This window comes from Sminthopsis crassicaudata, chromosome 2 (assembly GCF_048593235.1).
Source record: "Sminthopsis crassicaudata isolate SCR6 chromosome 2, ASM4859323v1, whole genome shotgun sequence".
Lineage (NCBI taxonomy): Eukaryota > Metazoa > Chordata > Mammalia > Dasyuromorphia > Dasyuridae > Sminthopsis > Sminthopsis crassicaudata.
In genome coordinates, this window is record NC_133618.1 from 312914035 (window position 1) to 312933903 (window position 19869).

At 35.5% G+C, this 19869-nt stretch overlaps 1 protein-coding gene across 24 annotated transcripts in view; it reads right to left on the reverse strand.

Annotated features, from left to right (window-relative positions):
- TTLL5 (tubulin tyrosine ligase like 5) overlaps positions 1-19838 on the reverse strand; it is a 402838-nt gene extending 383000 nt beyond the window's left edge. For 22 of the 24 annotated variants that reach the window (XR_012486466.1, XR_012486468.1, XR_012486467.1 and 19 more), the window contains exons 1-3: positions 19635-19838; positions 16916-17084; positions 6991-7097 (exon numbers count right to left, since the gene is read on the reverse strand). Coding sequence is in view for 19 of the 24 variants with exons in the window: in XM_074289958.1 (XP_074146059.1) it covers positions 6991-7097; positions 16916-16989 (181 nt within the window). In the remaining 5 variants the exon portion in view is untranslated. The remainder of the gene's footprint in view (positions 1-6990; positions 7098-16915; positions 17085-19634) is intronic. The other 2 variants (XM_074289964.1, XM_074289975.1) reach the window with 1 other exon arrangement.
- Positions 19839-19869: the final 31 nt, after the last annotated feature.

Sequence of the window (19869 nt, forward strand, 5' to 3'; positions counted from 1 at the left end):
TAAAAGTATTATTAATTCCAGTTACATAAACTAATTATTAATTGTGCTAAATTATAATGGAACAAAATAATGACCTTTTTTTTTGAGGTATTGTGTTTTTTTTTATTTACAAGATATATGCATGAATAATTTTTCAGCACTGACCCTTGTAAAACCTTCTGTTTCAACTTTTCCCTTCCTTCCTCCTAACCCCTCCTCTAGATGGCTGACAGACCAATACATGTTAAATATGTTAAAGTATATGTTAAATACTATATATATATATATATATATATATATATATATATATATATCCATACAGACTTAGAAATAAGGTAAAAATAAACTGAGAAGGAAATTAAAAATGCAAGTGAACAAAACCCGAGGGAGTGGAAATGCTATGTTGTGGGTCACACTCATTTCCCATAGTTCATTTGCTGGGTGTAGCTGGTTGTCTTCATTATTGAATAAATGGGAACTGATTTGGTTCATTTCATTGTTGAAGAGAGCCACATGCATCAGAATTGATCATTATATAGTATTGTTTTTGAAGGATATAATGATCTCCTGGTTCTACTCATTTCACTCAGCATCACTTCATGTAAGTCTCTCCAGGCCTTTCTGAAATCATCCTGCTATAATAATGACCCTTTCTATCATTAAATATGTCAAATTAGCTATTGTAACTTTAATTAAAACATTAAAATTTTCTTTGAAGTCCTATTCAAGAGACTCAATGAAACATCAAGGTGGCCCTGGATCCTTAAAGACAATGAAACCAGAATATAAGCTGCAGCTGGTTCTGTTAAGCCAAACTATGAGTCTGCCATCTTTGTTGCAGCCTAACTTTTAGAGTATCTTTACTGGAAGAATAGCCAAGACAATTTTTTGGTCACAGAAATTCGTGAAGTTCATCTATTATGGCAAAAGTTTGTAATTTGCATTGTCAGAGTTAGCACCCACACTGATAAAAATCACAGATTTTTTGAAGAATTCACAAAAGTGCCAAAGTAAAGAAATGACGCAGGATGAATACAGAGAGGCTTGGACAGACTTACATGAACTGATCTTGAGTGAAATGAGCAGAATCAGGAGATCATTATACACTGCAACAATGATACTGTATGAAGATATATTCTAATTGAAGAGGATATCTTCAACATAGAGAAAATCTAATTCAGTTCCAGTTGATCAATGATGGACAGAATCAGCTACACCCAGAGAAGGAACACTGGGAATTGAGTGTAAACTGTTTGCACTATTGTCTTTCTACCCAGGTTACTTATACCTTTGGAATCCAATTCTTATCGTGCAACAAGAAATTTGGTTTCACACACATATATTGTATCTAGGATATAATGTAACATTTAACATGTATGGGATTGCCTGTCATCTAGAGGAAGGGGTAGAGGGAGGGAGGGGAAAATTTGAAAAATGAATACAAGGGATAATGTTGTAAAAAAATTATCCATGCATATGTACTGTCAAAAAAAATTATAATTATAAAATTAATTAAAAAAAAAAAAGAAGTGCCACAGTAAACACTATATATAAATAACATGTGGCTAAGGAACGAGATGATATAAAGTACAAAACAAAGTAAGTCTCATTGTTTTATAGTCATACTCTTTGACTAGATTTTGACATTTAGTTGTTCTTACAAAAAATTTCTTTAAAAGAAAACCCAGGGGCAGCTAGGTGGGGCAGTGGATAGAGCAGCATCCCTGAATTCAGGAGGACCTGAATTCAAATCTGGTCTCAGACAACACTTCCTAGCTGTGTGACCCTGGGCAAGTCACTTAACCCCAGCCTCAGAAAAAAAAAAAAAAAAAGAAAAAAAGAAAACCCAGTGCTTAGGACATAAGAAAAAAATACTAAAAAGGATCAAAGCCAAACTGCAACTTAACCAGATAATGTGAAAATGAAGAGACAATAACAGCTAAAAAAAAGTTTTCTTTTCTATTATCCAATAGAGAATTATAGGCATGTGGATTTACTTCCTTCTGCTGATGCTGACCAAGCACTGAACATAGGGGATACAGAAAGAAAAGATAAGCAATTGCTTTGCTCTAAATGCATGAACTAAAACTTTAAAAACAAAAGAGATTATATGTCTCCAACATTAACTTTTAGTACTACATTATCTTTGGAATAAAATTACAAAAGAAGAGGTAGCAGAAGTCAGCCTTTGTATATGGTAAGTGCTCATGACACAACAGAATTTGGTACTCTATTCATCCTTAGGTCATTGACTGATGCTGCTGTTCCAGGGATCCTATCTTCTTCCTCCTGGATATAATCCTAGCCCAACCAGAAGGGACAGAGATGCAATGGATGTGACAGCTCAGACCAGGACACCTTTCATTAATGACTTTCACATAAACTTGTGACAGAGATGGAAACAGTGCGAGACTTAAAGTCAGAAGACTTAGTATTGCTCCTTGCTTTGTTCACATTCAACTAACATATACTTTATTAAACACAATTATATCAGAGCAAAGGTATGTGCTAGGGACATGCAGAGTCACCCGAGACAAAGCCCACCTTTCAGGGGCCCACATTCCATTTTTTTCCCTACTTTGGGCAGGTTGCTGTAGTTTCTTTAGATTTCCACTTACTCTATTGTAAAATGAAGGGATTGAACAAGACCTTATGGGAATGGAGAATGCTACCCAGAAAATAATATTAGTATTTCTTTTAAAAAATGCATAAGTACTTTACATCACTGGTCAAAAAAAAAAAAAAAAAAAAATTCCAGCCTGATGTTCTCATCTATAAAGATAGAAGACACAATCCATTTCCCCATCTTGCCACTACCAAAACATTAAATATGTAGTTTCTCAGCTTGTACCCTTCCAAAGTCAATCTTCTTCTTCTTTTTTTTTTTTATTAATTTTATAATTATAAAAATTTTTTGACAGTATATATACATGAGTAATTTTTTTTATAACATTATCCCTTGTATTCATTTTTCCAAAATTTCCCTCCTTCCATATACTCCCTCCCCTAGGTGACAGGCAATCCCAACATTTTACATGTGTTACAGTATAACCTAGATACAATATATGTGTGTAAATCCAATTTTCTTGTTGCACATTAAGTATTGGATTCCAAAGGTATAAATAACCCGGGTAGATAGACAGTAGTGCTAACAATTTACATTCACTTCCCAGTGTTCCTTCTCTGGGTGTAGTTGTTTCTGTCCATCATTGATCAACTGGAAGTAAGTTGTATCTTCTTTATGTTGAAGATATCCACTTCCATCAGAATACTTCGTACAGTATGGTTGTTGAAGTATATAGTGATCTTCTGGTTCTGCTCATTTCACTCAGCATCAGTTCATGTAAGTCTCTCCAAACCTCTCTGTATTCATCCTGCTGGTCATTTCTTACAGAGCAATAATATTCTATAACTTTCATATACCATAATTTACCCAACTATTCTCCAATTGATGGACATCCATTCATCTTCCAGTTTCTAGCCACTACGAAAAGAGCTGCCACAAACATTTTGGCACATACAGGTCCCTTTCCCCTCTTTAGTATTTCTTTGGGATATAAGCCCAATAGTAGCCAAGGTCAATCTTCTTGATGCCACAAGACTTTCATCTCTTCTCCACCCTAAAACTGAAAAGACCTAGAAATGAATGCATGCACAGTCATAGCCCCTTACCAAAAGTTCTTAAAACTGCTATAGTAAAAATAATAACAATAAATGAGTAATCTGCCCATATAAAATCATATGCTAAGTATATAAGCAGAAAGTAGTGAACTTTTAAAGAGTTTTAAGACTTCACATACACACAATGAAGGGAGATGAAAAAATTATATGAAAAGACTAAAATTTTGAAATGTGACATATTACTAGCATACTGCACTCACAATACACCTATCTGCAGGACAGAATACATATGCCTTACAATAAAAGATTTGTTTCATACAAAAATTCAGAGACACAAAACAGGTAAGTTATTGGTTGACTGCCACATTATAACAAAAATCTCTACATAATTGAGGATTCTTTATGCCTTGAAAGCTCTTGCGTATCATAACCCATGATTTGCCACCTCATAAATAGCTTTAAGAAGCAGAATTGGAGATGAAGCAGGGAGGATCTCTTATTTAAAAAAAAAAAAATTCTTGTTTACAAAAGAAAGGATCCACTTGTGAAAAATTTTTTGTATGCTGATCATTTTGCGGTGGCAAAGAACTGGAAAATGAATAGATGCCCATCAATTAGGGAATGCTTGAAAAAGTTATGGTATATGGGAGTAACAGAATATTGTTTTATAAAAAATGATGAGCAGGTTGATTTTAGAAAAACCTGGAAAGATTGACATGAACTGATGCTGAGTGAAGCAAATAGAACCAGGAAAACATTGAACATAGAAATAGAAGGATTGTTCAATGATCAATAATGATAAACTTGGTTCTTCTCAGCAATTCAGTGATTCAAGGCAATCCTAATAAAGTTTGGATGGAAAACACTATCTGAATACAAAGAAAGATATATGGAGATTAAATATGGATCAATGCAGGCTAATTGCACCTTTTTTTTTTCTCTTGATTTTTTCCTTTTGTTCTGATTTTTCTCTCACATCATGAATCATATGGAAATATATAAAAAATGAATGTACATGTATGATCTAAAAAATTTGAATAATTGAAATTGAAATACAATTTTAAAAGTAATATTTTTAAAAAGAAATTTTTTAAAAATCTAGATCTGTTTCTCAAGAAATTTAATCACAAAATGATAAAATGTCCTTATAGTTCTCAGATATTGTGTCTGAGTCAGACATAGTATCATCAAAATCACAAGGTTACACAAAGAACTCCAAAAACTAAGAAACAACTGGTGAAAAAGTCAACAAAGCTGTTCTTTTCACTAAGAAAGAAAATAATTAAGCAATAAGCTATGTGAATTAGTAGGTAAAATAAAAAGGAATGCCAGAAACATAAAACTTCCAAGTATAGACATTTTGAAAAGAAGTTCAGCGTCTTTCTTAAATCAAGGAAATAATGTAAAAGGAAAGGGGATCATTGGGGCAGCTAGATGTTACAGAGGATAGAGCACCAGCCCTGAAGTCAGGAAGACCTGAGTTCAAATCTGGTCTCAGACACTTAACACTTCCTAGCTATGTGACTCTGGGCAAGTCACTTAACCCCAATTGCCTCAGCAAAAAAAAAAAAAAAAAAAAAAGGAAAAAGAAAAAGAAAGGTATTTTAAAATGAAGAGTTGCAACATAATTGCTGAATGAGATTTTTTTCCAGGACAATAAAGTACAACTTTCCCTTTCTGTTGTTTTTTATGGTATCTTAAAAAAAAATTATAATAGCTTTTTATTTTTCAAAATACATGCAAAGATAGTTTTCAACATTCAACATTCACCCTTGAAAGATCTTGTCATCTTCGCTAATATGAAAAATGTGAAGTGGTATCTCAGAGTTGTCTTAATTTTGCATTTCCCTAATCAATAGTGATCTAGAGCATTTTTTCATATGACTAGAAATGATTTTAATTTTTTTATCTGAAAACTGTCTGTTCATAACCTTTGACCATTTATCAATTGGGGAATGGCTTGTAAAGTACAGAAAAATACAAAAAGATCCTAATTGGAAGGGTTCTCAGACATATAGCACAATTTGTATTTGACCTAAAATCCTACATGGCACACCATCACTTATCAATATCGTTACTAAAAGATGGTACTCAGAACTGAAAATAATACTTCTGATGTAATCTGATCAGGATTGGATTCAGCAGGACTATTTACTTACCCTATGACTCTCTTATTACAATCTAAGAATAGATTAGCTTTCATGGCTTCCATGTTAGTAGTAATTTATTTCACTAATACTCCTAGATTTTTCAACATGGAACTACTATCTAGAAATGTCATTCCTATCATAGGATCATAGTATCCAGATCTAGCAATCCACTCAGGTGGATTTCACAGGTGAAGAGTGGACATGTTAGTCAAGCAGGCAGTCAAAAAACATTTATTAAACACCTACCACATTGCCAGGCATTCCACTTAGCCCTATACATACCAAAAAAAAGAAGAAAGTTCTTGGCCTCCAGAAGTTTACATTCTAATAAGGGAAGACAATACTTGAAAGTATAATGAAAAAGGGAAGGAAGAAACCAGCATGGAGACATGATGAAAAAGTCCAAAGCTGTATAGCTAAGTGAGAAATAAAGAAATGGCTGTTATGATGTCTTTCTTAAATGGAGATTTTGAGAGATGTTCTCTCTAAACATGAGCAGAATGTACTGAAGAGATATGAGTAAAAAGGCTGATGTGATCCTGTGGGCATTCAAGTGTTGAGAGTCCTGTCTATTGGTATAGAATACAAGTGATAACTTGAACATTCAAGCAGAGGCAACTTAGGAATGTGATGGGTTGTTTTTTTTTTTTTTTTCCCTAATTGGTGTTTATTGTTTGTTGTGAAATGTGCAAAATGTGTTTTCAATTTTTAGCTTGAGTTAAAAATCAAGATAAAGGCTCTCATCAAACAGTAGCAAAAATGTCAGTTCCTTTATTTTCATCTAATACTACAGAATAAGTCCCTTTAAGCAGTGTCCTATAAATGAGCTGGAAAGATTAGGAGGGAGTATAAGTCTAGAGATTTCAAATCCTACAAGTAGATAGTGACCTTCCCTTCAACTCATCTTACTGTTAGGAGATTAATCTCCTCGCACTTCAAGAACAGAGTTTAAATTCCTTTTAAGGGGGGGGGGAAAACCTATTTCATACCACCAACAACTGATATGGTTAGTCTGTAAGTATCTCTACAGAGTAACTTATAACATTTACAGGACTAGAAAGTGACCAGAAATGATGAGATGGGAGAAGTAGTTTGAAATAAAAAACTATTTCAAATATGGAAAATCAATTTGAATTGTTACACAGAAAGTTGTAATTTTAGTTTTTCCATGACAAAATATTCCAAGAAAGCTCAAGAAATATCACAGCAGGATAAATAAGATGCCAGCAATAACACCTACCTCCAATTACGCGAATGTTATTGTCCTTTGTCAGAATGGCCTCTGCGTGGAACACTAAGACAGGAATTCTCCTGCAGCCTCCAGTCCACATGATGCATGGATGATCCCTTAAAACAATAAAAATAATCATTGGTTACCATATTTTAAAAAAACTAGGTTTTTTTGAATATGTAAACCATAGTTTGTATACCTCTAACTCTCACAGTCATTCTTTCTTATAAGTTAACACAAATAACGTATGTGAAATTATGAATTTAATCTTGTCACTATTAGGCACTGTTTTAAATAATAGTTTTACTAAATATAATCATTTTAAAGAACTCCATTAATTAATTGGTATATTTTACATTTAAATTAATATTAATACCTTCATTTAAAAGCAATATTACATTAGATAATACTTCTATCAGAAGGAACAAATGGAACAACTTCTATTTTCTTCTAATATAAGACTTTAATTATTAATAGAAAAGTATTCAATATAATCAACCCTAAAAGTATTTAGGTAACATTCTAAATAATTCTGAAGAAGGAATTTTTTTTGAAGTCCAGAATTCTTTGGAATTTTTCTTCACAAAGAAAATGAAATTTTATAGTGTTTTCCTTTCATTCTAGAATAGAGATGAAAATCAAATTATGACTATATTATTAATAAAGTAGAACAGGAAAAAAATAATAATACATCAAAAATGTTTATAAAACAAGCTCTCCCCACCAACCTCATTATTTCTTTTTCAGAGAGTTACTATACTAGCAACATGGACATAGTATGTCTGGATTTTAACAAAATATCGTGTCGATGTGACAAAGTTTCTCTTTGTCCTTGTGGACAAGATAAAAATTAATGCAAAGAAGGGAACAGACAGCTAAAAGAATTTTGAATGAGTTGACTAACTGGGTCTAAAGAAAGTACAATAATGAATTTCTGTCAAGTTGGAAGAGATTCCTTTGATGACTGGGTCTATTCCATAGCCCTATTTAGTTTAGATTTTTATCAATAACATGAAGGAAGTTTTTCTCAACTATGACTCAGAGCTGGGAATACATTGCATAGCAAAATTTTATTCAATAAGAATTCAAAAGAGAATTTATTCAATGATGGATTGAGATCAAAATAAAATTTAATAGAGATAAATGTAAAGTCCTTTTTTGAGCTCAAGAAAACCAACTGTAGATTTTAGGGAGACACGGCTAAAATGAGAAGAAAAGCAGGAATGAAGGAAAAGAATATAAAATATATCAAGTTTCTCTGATAAAAGTCTCATTTCTAATTTATACAAGAAACTGAGTAGAATTTTTAAGAATAAGAACCATTCTGATAAAGGCCTCATTTCTAAAATATATAGTGAACTGGCTCAAACTCATAAGAATTCAAGTCATTCTCCAACTGATAAATGGTCAAAGGATACGAAATAAAAAATTTCAGATGAAGAAAATGAAATCATTTCTAGTCACATGAAAAAGTGCTCTAAATCACTATTGATCAGAAAATTACAAATTCAGACAACTCTGAGACACCACTACACATCTCTGAGATTGGCTAAGATGATAGGAAAAGATAATGATGAATGTTAGAAGGAATGTGGGAAAAGTGGGACACTGTTGGTGGAAGGAACTGTGAACAGATCTAGCCATTCTAGAGAGTAATTTGGAACTATGCCCAGAGGGTAATCAAACTGTGCATACCCTTTGATCCATCAGTATTTCTATTGGGCTTATATCTCAAAGAGATCTTAAAGGAGAGCAAAGGACCCACATGTGCAAAAATGCTTGTGGCTGTCCTTTTTATAGTGGCTGGAAACTGGAAACTGAGTGGATGTCCATCAGATGGGGAATGGTTGAATAAGTTATGGTATATGAATATTATGGAATATTATTGTTCTATAAGAAATGATGATTTCAGAGAGGCCTGCAGAGACTTACATGAACCGATGCTAAGTGAAATGAGCAGAACCAGGAGATCATTATACAGTAAGATTATACATGATCAATTCTGATGGACATGGCTCTTGTGTCAACAGATGATTCAGGCCAGTTGCAATAATCTTGTGATGATAAAAACCAGCTACACTCAGAGAGGATTGTGTGGGACTGAATGTGGATCACAACATAGCATTTTCACTTCTTTTGTTGTTTGCTTGAATTTTACTTTTTTTCATTTTTTTTCCTTTTTGATGTGATTTTTCTTGTGCAGCAAAATAATTGTATAACTATATATGTCTATATTGTTTTGACATATATATTTACCAGGTTTAACATATATTGGATTACTTGCCATGTAAGGTAGGGGGCAGAGATGGGAGGAAAAGGTGGAAAAATTGGAACACAAGGTTTTGCAAGGGTCAGTGTTAAAAAAATTATCCTTGCATATGTTTTGAAAATAAAAAGTTTCAATTTAAAAAAAAGAGGGGGCCACTAAGTGGAGCAGTGGATAGAGCAGCCTTGAATTCAGGAGGACCAGAGTTCAAATTTGGTCTCAGACACTTAACACTTCCTAGCTGTGTGACCCTGGGCAAGTCATTTAACCCCAGCCTCAAAAAAAAAAAAAAAAAAAAAAAAAAGAATCAGAACCATTCCCCAATTTGATAGTTAAAGGATATAAACAGGCAGTTTTCAGAGAAAAAAAAATCCACACTATCAATAGTCATATTAAAAAATATGTTCTAAATAACTAATAATTAGAAAAATGAAAATTAAAATAACTCTTAAATACAATGACTTATACTGATCAGATTGGCTAAGCTGACAAAAAAGGAAAACAACAAATAGTAGATGATTGTGAGAAAATAGGTTCCTTAATATTCTGTTTGTAGATCTGTAAACTGGTGAACTGATCCAACTATTCTGAAAAATAGTCTGGAATTGTGTCCTGAAACCCACTACACTGTGCATACTTTTTGCTTCAGTGATCTTGTTACTAAATCTATATCCCAAAGAGATCAAAAAAAGAGGAAAAGGACTCATCAATACAAAAAAAATTTATAACAACTCTTTTTTGTGGTAGTAACAAATTAAAAACTGATGGGATGCCTATCAATTGGGAAATGGCTGAACAAGGTATGATATATGCATATGATGAAATATTATTGTGCAAAGAAATGATGAGGCAACTAATTGGTACAAGGGATAGAGTGGTCAGTCAAAAGTCAGGATGATTCAGTTTCCTGACTTCAAACATGGCCTTAGACACTTACTAGTTGTATGATTGTGGCAAATCATTTAACCCTACTTACCTTACTTATCTCACCTATAAAATGAACTAGGGCAGAAAATTGCAAACCATTCCAGTAGCTTTGCAAGAAAACCTCAAATCAAGTCACGAAGAATTAGATACAACTGAAATAACTGAATAATGGAGAAATGATTTCAGAAAAACTTAGGAAGACTTGTATGAACTAATGCAGAGTGAAGTGAACAGAACCAGAACAATTTATAAAATAATACTGAGGATAACCTACTCAGAAAGACTCAGCAACTCCAATCAACACAATAACCAACCACAATTTCAAAGGACTCGTGATGAAATATGCTATCTACTATCAGAGAGAAAAATGATGGACTCAGAGTACAAAACAAAGCATATGTTTTTTGAAATGACGAATTTAGGAATGTATTTTACATATTAATATGGGGTATAGGGTTTGTTCAGGGAAGATTAGTTCCTCTGGTGTGAAGGCTGCCAAGCCAGGGCTGCTTTCCACTTTTGGTGTCTAATTAATCTAGATAACTCTCACCTGTGGCTCCAAGAAGCTGTAGTATGTTTAACAATCACAATACAGTAAACTGTTTCAGCAGATCAGGATGAGGGTAACCAAAGGGTTTCAAATTCTGTGATGAGTTTGGGGGATATCTCTCCTTGATATGTAAAGACTTCCCCTGGTGGAACTGGAGGATGAGAATAATTTGTTCTGACGGCCATGAAGACAGGTAAAGCAGACATTGAAGAGCACTTAGAGCTTGGTTAGACATAAAAGATACCAAGTTCATCCACTGCATCTCGAGTCATCACTAGTCATCCTAACTCTGTTCTGCCAATGGACAATGATGGCTTTAGCAGAGAGAGTCTGATAACTTCATGCAACTCTGCTTCACTTAAATATAATTTATGCATGAATCAAAAGGATTATATTTTTATTGCCTTCTCATTGGAAGAAGGAAGGGAGAAGGGGAAAAGAGAAATTGGAACTGAAAATAAAAAATTGGAAAAAGAATTTTTTCCCTTTTTTTTAATTAATTTTATAATTATAACATTTTTTTTTTTTGACAGTACATATGCATGGGTAATTTTTTACAACATTATCCCTTGCACTCACTTCTGTTCCGAATTTCCCCTCCTTCCTTCCACTCCCTCCCCCCAGATGGCAGGCAGTCCCATATATGTTAAATATGTTATAGTATATCCTAGATACAATGTATGTGTGCAGAACCGAATTTTTTGTTGCACAGGAAGAATTGGATTCAGAAGGTAAAGAAGGGAAGAAAAACAAAAATGCAAACAGTTTACACTCATTTCCCAGTGTTCCTTTTCTGGGTGTAGCTGATTCTATCCATCATTGATCAACTGGAACTGAATAAGATCTTCTCTTTATTGAAGATATCCAGTTCCATCAGAATACATCCTCATACAGTATGGTTGTTGAAGTGTATAATGATCTCCTGGTTCTGCTCGTTTCACTCAGCATCAATTCATGTAAGTCTCTCCAAACTTCTCTGTATTCGTGCTGCTGGTCATTTCTTACAGAACAATAATATTCCATAATATTCATATACCATAATTTACCCAACCATTCTCCAATTGATGGGCATCCATTCATGGAAAAAGAATTTTTTTAAAAATACAATTAAAAAACCCCAAAAACTACAGCAACTCAACCTCATATACTTAAGAGATATTAGTGGAAATAAAAATAAGAAACTTGCTTAGAGTCCAAGAGTCAGTATGTGCCAAATGCAGGCAAATGGAATAACATCAAATATGAGCAAAAAGGAGAAAAGCTGGTCATGTGTCAAAAACAAGGAATGGCAAATAGACAGCCTTTGTGCATTACTGATACCTAGAATTTATATCAGAAAAATGAAGAGACTCAAACCAAGGCCACAAGAAGCTGTGTTGAAACTCTTTGTTATAAGAGATAGCAATCTGGGAAGGGGAAGTGGAAGTGGAAAGAATTCAAGAAATCATTTTTGTTATTGTTGTTGTTTAGTCATTTCAGTTGTGTGACTCCTGACTTCATTTGAGATTTTCTTGGCAAAAATACCTGAATCGTTTGTCATTTGTTTCTCTAGCTCATTTTTACAGATGAGGAAACTGAGGCAAACAGGATGAAATGACTTGCCTGGGGACTCACAGCTACTAAGTATCTGAGACCACATTAGAACTTAGGCCTTTCTGACTCCAGGTCCAGTACTCTGACAAAAGCGCCACCTAGCTGTCTGCAAAAGGAAATTCTAGGCAAAGTAAAACTATAAGATACCAATAAAAATCTATTTTTTAAAAAGAAGTAATTTTAAAAGAGAAGGGGCATTTAGCTTAGAGAAGAAAAACTTTTTCAGTTTCTCCAAAAATCTGATGCTATGTATTATGTAGAAGAAGATTTGTTCTCATTGGCTCTAAAAGTCAGGACTAAATAGGTAGAAATTATAGAGGTAGACTTCCTAAAATAAGGAAAAACTTTCTAATGATTAAAACAAATCTAAAAGGAAACATACGACTTTAGGAGATGAGGTGTTCCTTATTAATAAAAGTATTTAAATGAAGACTGGGTGCCTATTTATTAGAGATATTGTAGAGGGGATTCTTTTCCAGAAATAAGTTAGACTAGATGACCTCTGAGGTCCTTTTCAACTCACAACTGTAGAATTCGATCTAACTTCTCATTCTTGTTTTGGGCCTTCACTGTCTACATCTGAAAAACAAACTGGGCTCTTTGGTGAATGTGAGCTGGCCTATTCATACAAAGATGAGGACATTAGAACAAAACTTCATTCTGTTTTTAATTTAGAAGTCAGCAACACTCTTGGCATTAATGGCAGAATTCAGATCCTCCAACTTCTTTGAAAATCCATACCTCTGTCTCACTGCCAACATTCATACTCCCAAACTGAATACAAAAGGATTCACACCTTAAATTCTGGCTGCCAAGATTACCATTCTTGGAAGTACAACAGCTCTCAAGGCAAAGTGCCAGCAGCTCCTTAGTGAGGAAAGCAATGTAGGCAACCAATCCTAGTCAGCTTTCTAGAGATGGAATGTGGATGGTTATTGCTTTTACTTTTTGATTGGGGTAAAAATGACCATCTATGACAAAATGGAATTTTAAGATGATTTTTTTGGGGAAGCAAACCAGAATATTTGAGGTTGTTATGTTTCTAACTTTGGTTCATATTTTGACGCCAGAGTCTAAAGAAAAAAAGAGAAGCAGGTGCACTTTCCTATAAAAGGCTTGGGTCAAGTTTTGGAGCCAAGTTAGGCAATTCCAAATCTCTCACCAATTACAGACTGTACTATTGCGCTATCTAAACAGCAGGGTAATTCTACAAAATTCAAACATGAAAAAATATTCATCAACAAAAAATAGATCTGAGAATACAGCACCGTTAAGTAAGAGGAGCTTAAATAAATACAGAGTAAACATATGCCTACAAGATGAAGGTATGAATCACATATCTACCTCAGTCTCACTGCTCACATTATTCTTCTTGTCATAAAAGCCCTCCCTACTTTTCTCTAATTATCTAAGTTACAATTCCTCCACAAAGCCTTCCTGAACAAATCAAATAACAGTAATTTCTCTCTTCTTTGAAACCTATCACTTAACATGTCTTATGTGTGACTTTTAAAATTATAATTTGTCTTTTTATGCCCGTTATTCCCAAGTACTCTGCCAGCTCTTTAAGGGGTTAAAACAGTGGTCCTTAAACTTTTTAAATAGGAGGCCAGTTCACTGTCCTTCAGACTGTGGGAGGGCCGGATTATAGTAAAAACAAAAACTCATACTCTGTCTCCACCCCTCAGCCCATTTGCCATAAGCAGCTGCATCTAGCTCCAGGGAGGTAGTTTGAGAACCCCTGGTTTAGAATGTCTTCTTTGTCTTTATACAAAAAAAAGAGCATACCAAACTGGAAAGAATACTGAGTCTGAATACCACTTGCCAGCTATGTGATTTAAGGGAGAATCTGTTTACCTATCTGTACAATAGGCATAAAATCTACACTACATAAACTTCTTTTTAAAAGATGGTATGAAAGTCAAACAAGATGGTATGTGCAAGTGGAAGTATCCTCTATCCCTAAAACATTACATAAACATAAGCTACTGTTATCTCTAAAAGGGTTTAGCACAGTCTCTCACACACACTAAGCACTCAAATGGTTGTTAATAAACTCCACACTTTTACATATGTTACACAACTATAGCTTTAAGGAATCAAAATTTTTGGTGACTAAGTAAACAGATTTCACATCAAATCTTGGTATGAACCCATCCATAGCAGGAGCACAAATTTAAATCCCGAAAACTCAAACAAAGCACAAAGATTACTATTTACTTATGTTAATTGAAGCAAAGAGTGTCCTCTTTAATGAAGTTGCCTAAGCTTTTTTATGTTCATAGTCCAGAATAACATGTAATTAATACTATTTCAATAAAGGTTGGGAACATGTATAGACATAAAAAAAGCTGTCCCAATCAGAAATATTCACATCAAATTATCTGTCTTAATAGGATTAAAATCCTACAATTCCAATAGTTTATATAATGAAAATCAACTTTTCCAGAGAAGCTAATGCCTATTTACCACAAGATTCATAAAACTAGACTATAAGTCAGATCTAGCTCCTTAAGGAAAGGTATTATTTCACTTTATATCCCTATTAATCATTTATGTGCACAGTGTCTCAAACTCAATAGGCGCAGGGAAGGCAGTCAGCAAGAGTAACCCAGGATTAGGGATTAGTAGAACGGGAAAAATGAACAGATAAAAGGGTAAAAAATTCAACAGTGCAGGTCAATGCCTTCTTAAGATGGGGTAAACACAGGATGAAGCAATGAAGCTACTTGGAGAACAGAGACGATCTGAGGAACCAGAGATCAACGTAAAGGGGAGGAGCAGGTTCAAAAAGTTCAGTGGGTCTGTGCGAGATGAGACTGAGAAGTGGCACAAAGTGGCACAATTTCAAATCATGTAATTAAGGAAAATTATCAACATGCATTCTAAAGTCACTGGTAAAGATAAAAGACTCAGAGAATAAGACTACTAAAAGTCAAATAATAAAGTCTCTGAGAAAGATAAGCAAGTAACCTCTAGGTAACATAATCAGAAGGGTTTTGTTTTTGTCTCTATATCACTGGTAACTTGAATGTCTTGCACTTTCACTGATACATTCTCTATCCCAGAGCTGTGATTTCATTGTAGGTAACTATGGATGTGGAATCTTCTTCCACCAATGAAAAGTAACAAGTTTTGATATGTAAATTAAAGTCTTAGAAAGCTGCCCAGAACACTAAGAAATTAAACGACTTGCTTGTGCTTACACCATTAGTATGAGTCAGACAGGACTGGAAGCCAAGTTTCCTTGACTCAAAAACTGGTTCTTTATTCAGTATACAATGAGATCTTGCACAAAAAGGTACTTGATATATAGAATTTAAGTTGAAACACTGGATAATTTTGATCTGAAAGTGACAATAAGAAATAAATAACATGATGACATCTGCTTCTGGACCTTTGACTAAATGAAACTTTGGGAAAGAATTAACAAGCATAGGAGAGGGAGGCCAAGATTTTAACTAGTGACAGAAGATGGAAGAGACTGAGAATAGATAGGAGTTTCTCAGCAATTGCTTTCAAAGAGGTAATACTGAGGAAACAAAGTGAGAGGAAGATGTGACATGAGACATAAACATCCTGGAGTACAAGTTACTAAATGGCCTAGAATCCTGAACAGTAGAGGTCTAAACAAAATTTTCAAAGTCATTTCAGGAATGTGTGTTTTCCTTGCAAAAATCTATTTTTAAAGATCTATTTCACTTAAATATTAGAGTACCTATTTCAGAGAAGAACATACCTGAGAAATAAGAGATTGAAATGTCACACCTTATTCTAAGAAAGTATCCTTCATTTTCTGGGTCAAACAAATTAGACCAAACAATAATGACCTGAGTAAAAATCTAAACCTCAGACATTTACTAGCTCTGTGACCCTAGGTTTAATCTCTGTTTGCCTCAATTTTCTTATCTTTAAAATAAAACAGCACCTATCTCTCAAGATTATTCTGAGCATAAAATGAGATATTTATATAGTGCCTACTATATGCAGCATTGTGCTAAGTACAATGCTGCATATAGTAGGCACTATATAAATGTTATCAATAGTTATCAATAGTTATAGTAATTGTAGTCATGACATGGGTTAAATAATCCAATGATCCAATAATTAAATAATCTAACTCAGCCTAAAAGAACTCTACAAATTAATATGGTTCAATTGATTGGGAAAAGGCAGGAATATTGGAGTTTTAGTCTTAAGTCTTTCTGCCTTATTTAGTGAGGGGGGAGGGGGAAATCACTTGAACTTTGATGTCTTAATTTCACATAATTAGAGAAACCTTTGAAAAGATGAAGCATAATATGATGGCACACAATTTAGAGACATTCTTCTCAAAGTGATCCACTGGTCTCCTAAGTGCCTTACTGATTAAAAACTCAAAAAAGGTACATATACTATATGCTACAGAAAATGATCAACAAAAGCTCAAAGTTCTCACAAAGGAAATGTTCTTATTCTACTTCTGTAAAATAAAACTTTAGAGGACCACAGAAGTTAAAAGTGAAGTTAGGTAATATGAAAGAGATGAAAACAAGTAGCTTAGCAGACTCTATAATCTCTATTTATCCATAGGCTAAAGACTGCTTGCTATTACTTACTCTTGGCTTGCCACCTCCTCGTCTTCTGAGGATGATGCTGTTTCCTCCAGGTCCCGGGCCATCACGACTGGCATTTCCTTTAGGGTTTTTCATGCAGTCAGCAGACGGGGGCCTCAGAGACCTTTCTTTGCAGGCTCACTGGATCAAACAATCTGGGTGGCACAGTTTCCTAAAATAATTAACAAGAAAAACACCCTCAGCCAGCAAAAATAAAATCAGTTCCTCTGAAAAAGGGTATAGTGATCTATTTGTTAAAATATTCTAAGTGTGATGAATGCAACATGAACCCAGATCTTCAAAAGCTTATATTATAGAGCTTCCCATGTATTATAAAAAATGAAAAGTGATCTCAAAAGGAGTATACTGTAGTACATATTTTAAAAGTTGTTTAGTTTGGGCTTCTCTATAATAAAGTTAACATGTACTAGAGAGAGAATATGGACAGTGTTAACTATCTAAATCTGACAGAACTGTGCATGAAGGACCTACCCTACCTGTGAAACAAAGCTAATGTGAATTCAAATAGACATGTAAAGCTATTTCCTTGACACTACCAGAATTATTCCTCTGGAATATCGCTATGCAAGCACTAAGAAACAACTGATACCAGTAAAATAAATTCAAAAGTATTGGGAGGAAAAAAAATACAGGATCAAGGCTTAATCATAAGGCTGAAAAAGTATTACATTTCATATACTATATTTCAAGCTGGCAAGTACCTTAGTAAATATTTTTAATCCCTCCATTTTTACAAATGAAAGAATGGAGGCCTAAAAAGAAAAATTAAGCCTTTTGCCTTATTTCACATGGGAGGTAAATGAAAAAGTCAGAGTTCAAATACAATGCTTCTGTTTCCAAATCTAGAGCTCCTTCTATTCTCCATGCTACCATATCAAATATATTTTAAAGCTATCCTTCTCTGCTAATCCCATAGCTGGATTGCAAAGAAATTTTACCTTAAACCTATTTATTTCAAAATTAGATTTTCCAGTAAGATTTTAATGAGACTGGCATAATATTTATATTATGTAACACAATACAAATATTGCAATGTGAGCCAAAGAACAATTTCTTAAACCTCAAATTCATTCTGGAAATTCCATATGAGACTTTGCCATTCTTCAATATAACTTTCTCCCCAAACTACAAAGAAATTCTCAAGTGAGGATTTTAAGTAAAACAGAAACTAGTACCTATGTCCCTAGCTCTTCCAACTTAAGTATGTTGAGTGTTGAACCTAAAGTAATAGAAAGTGTTAGAATAGGAATGGGGCAGCTTGGATTAATAATAATAACTTAGTTATTTATAGGATCGTACTAAACACAATGATTATCTCATTAGATCCTCATAACCACGCTGGGAGGCAAATGCTAATATCATCTCCATTTTACAGATGGGGAAATTGAGGCAAATGGAAGTTTGCCCCAAGTCAGAGCTACAAAGTGTCTGAGGTTGAATTTGAACTCTAATCTTCTTGACTCTAAGCCCAGCACTCTGTAGACATTGTGCCAACCAGTTAGAATGTGAGTCAAGATCTGACAAAAACTAGTAAAGTCAACACTAACCGAAATGTCAGTTTTGTGTTAGGCGCTGTGGTAAGTGCTGGTGATATAAAGGCCAAGGGCAGTCCCTGCCCTCCAGGAGCTCAGAGTCTGACGGGGGAAAGAACTACATACAAGTAAGACACATGCAAGATAGACTGGAAGTAGAGGAAGAAAGGTATTCAGATTAAAGAAGGTGGGAAAGGGTTCTTGCAAAAGACAGGATTCCGGAAGAGAAGCTAGCAGACAGAAATACGAGAATGTCAGATATAGGGAGAGGGAGGAGAGAGTGGTGAAAACGCCCACATTAAGAAGAGTAGCAGGGATCACAGTCGCGGGATAACCTAGGATGTGAAGGTGTATAGAGATCGGAAAGGTAGGAAGGGCCAGGTTATGGGGACTTTAAAAGCCAAACTCTGCATTTTTTTATGTGTGATCCTGGAGGTACCAGGCAGTCATTGCAGGCTTTTGAATGCGTAGGAGGAGGGAGTGATACATATGGTCAGACCTGAGCTTTAGGAAGATCAATCTGACAGCTCAAGGAAAGGACGGATTGCATCGGAAAGAGGGATTGAGGCCGCGAGCTAAGAGAAGAGAGCCTGCACAGACCGGAGGGAGCAATCATCAGAGGAGGGGGAGGGGCCGAGAGAGGGGATTAAACTGGAGGATTTGACAACTAAGACTGCGCAGCGGGGGAAGAGAGAGGCGTCCAGGATGACTAGTCGATTTCGTCAGCGGCGCTACAGTCTACCCCGAGAGGAAAGTTAGGAAGAGGAGAGGTCATAGAGAGCCACGGGCCCCCAGCACGTCCTCTGCACTACAGGGCTGGGATAAACGTCAGATTGGGAACTTCCTTCCCTCTCCGGTCCGCCCAGGACAGACCCCCGCCTCCTCCCCTTCTGACGCTCGGGACAGCTTCAGAAGAAGCTTCCTCGCCTGGAAATCCTCCGTCCCCTTCAAGCCCCCCGAGATCTAAAAGATGCCCACAAGTGCTCCGAAAGAGGGAAATTAGAGACGGCCGCTGCTGCTGTCTCCAGATGCGCCCAGGAGTCAGGCGCTCGTCTCGGGCTTTCCACAGGCTTCCCACAGCCCCGCTTGGAGGGGAAGCACAACTATCGGCTGGCGTGCCCGGGACCCACTTCCCCAAAGGAGGCAAATAGCCCAGAGGCAGCACGTACCTGTCTCATCTTCCCATAGTTCGGGTCAGGCAGGCAGGGACCGCGCCAGGAGCTTCTTCCCTCCTCCTTCCCCCTTTCCGGGCTCACCACCGCCACCGACGGCTGCTTCCCCCGTTACTACAACAACCAACAAGCAACCGCCCGTCCCAATCCACTGCGCAAGCGCAGGAGGGCCAGTTCCGACACATCGCGCAGGCGCCAGCCTCCGTCGCGAAAGAATTCCGTCATCGCCTTC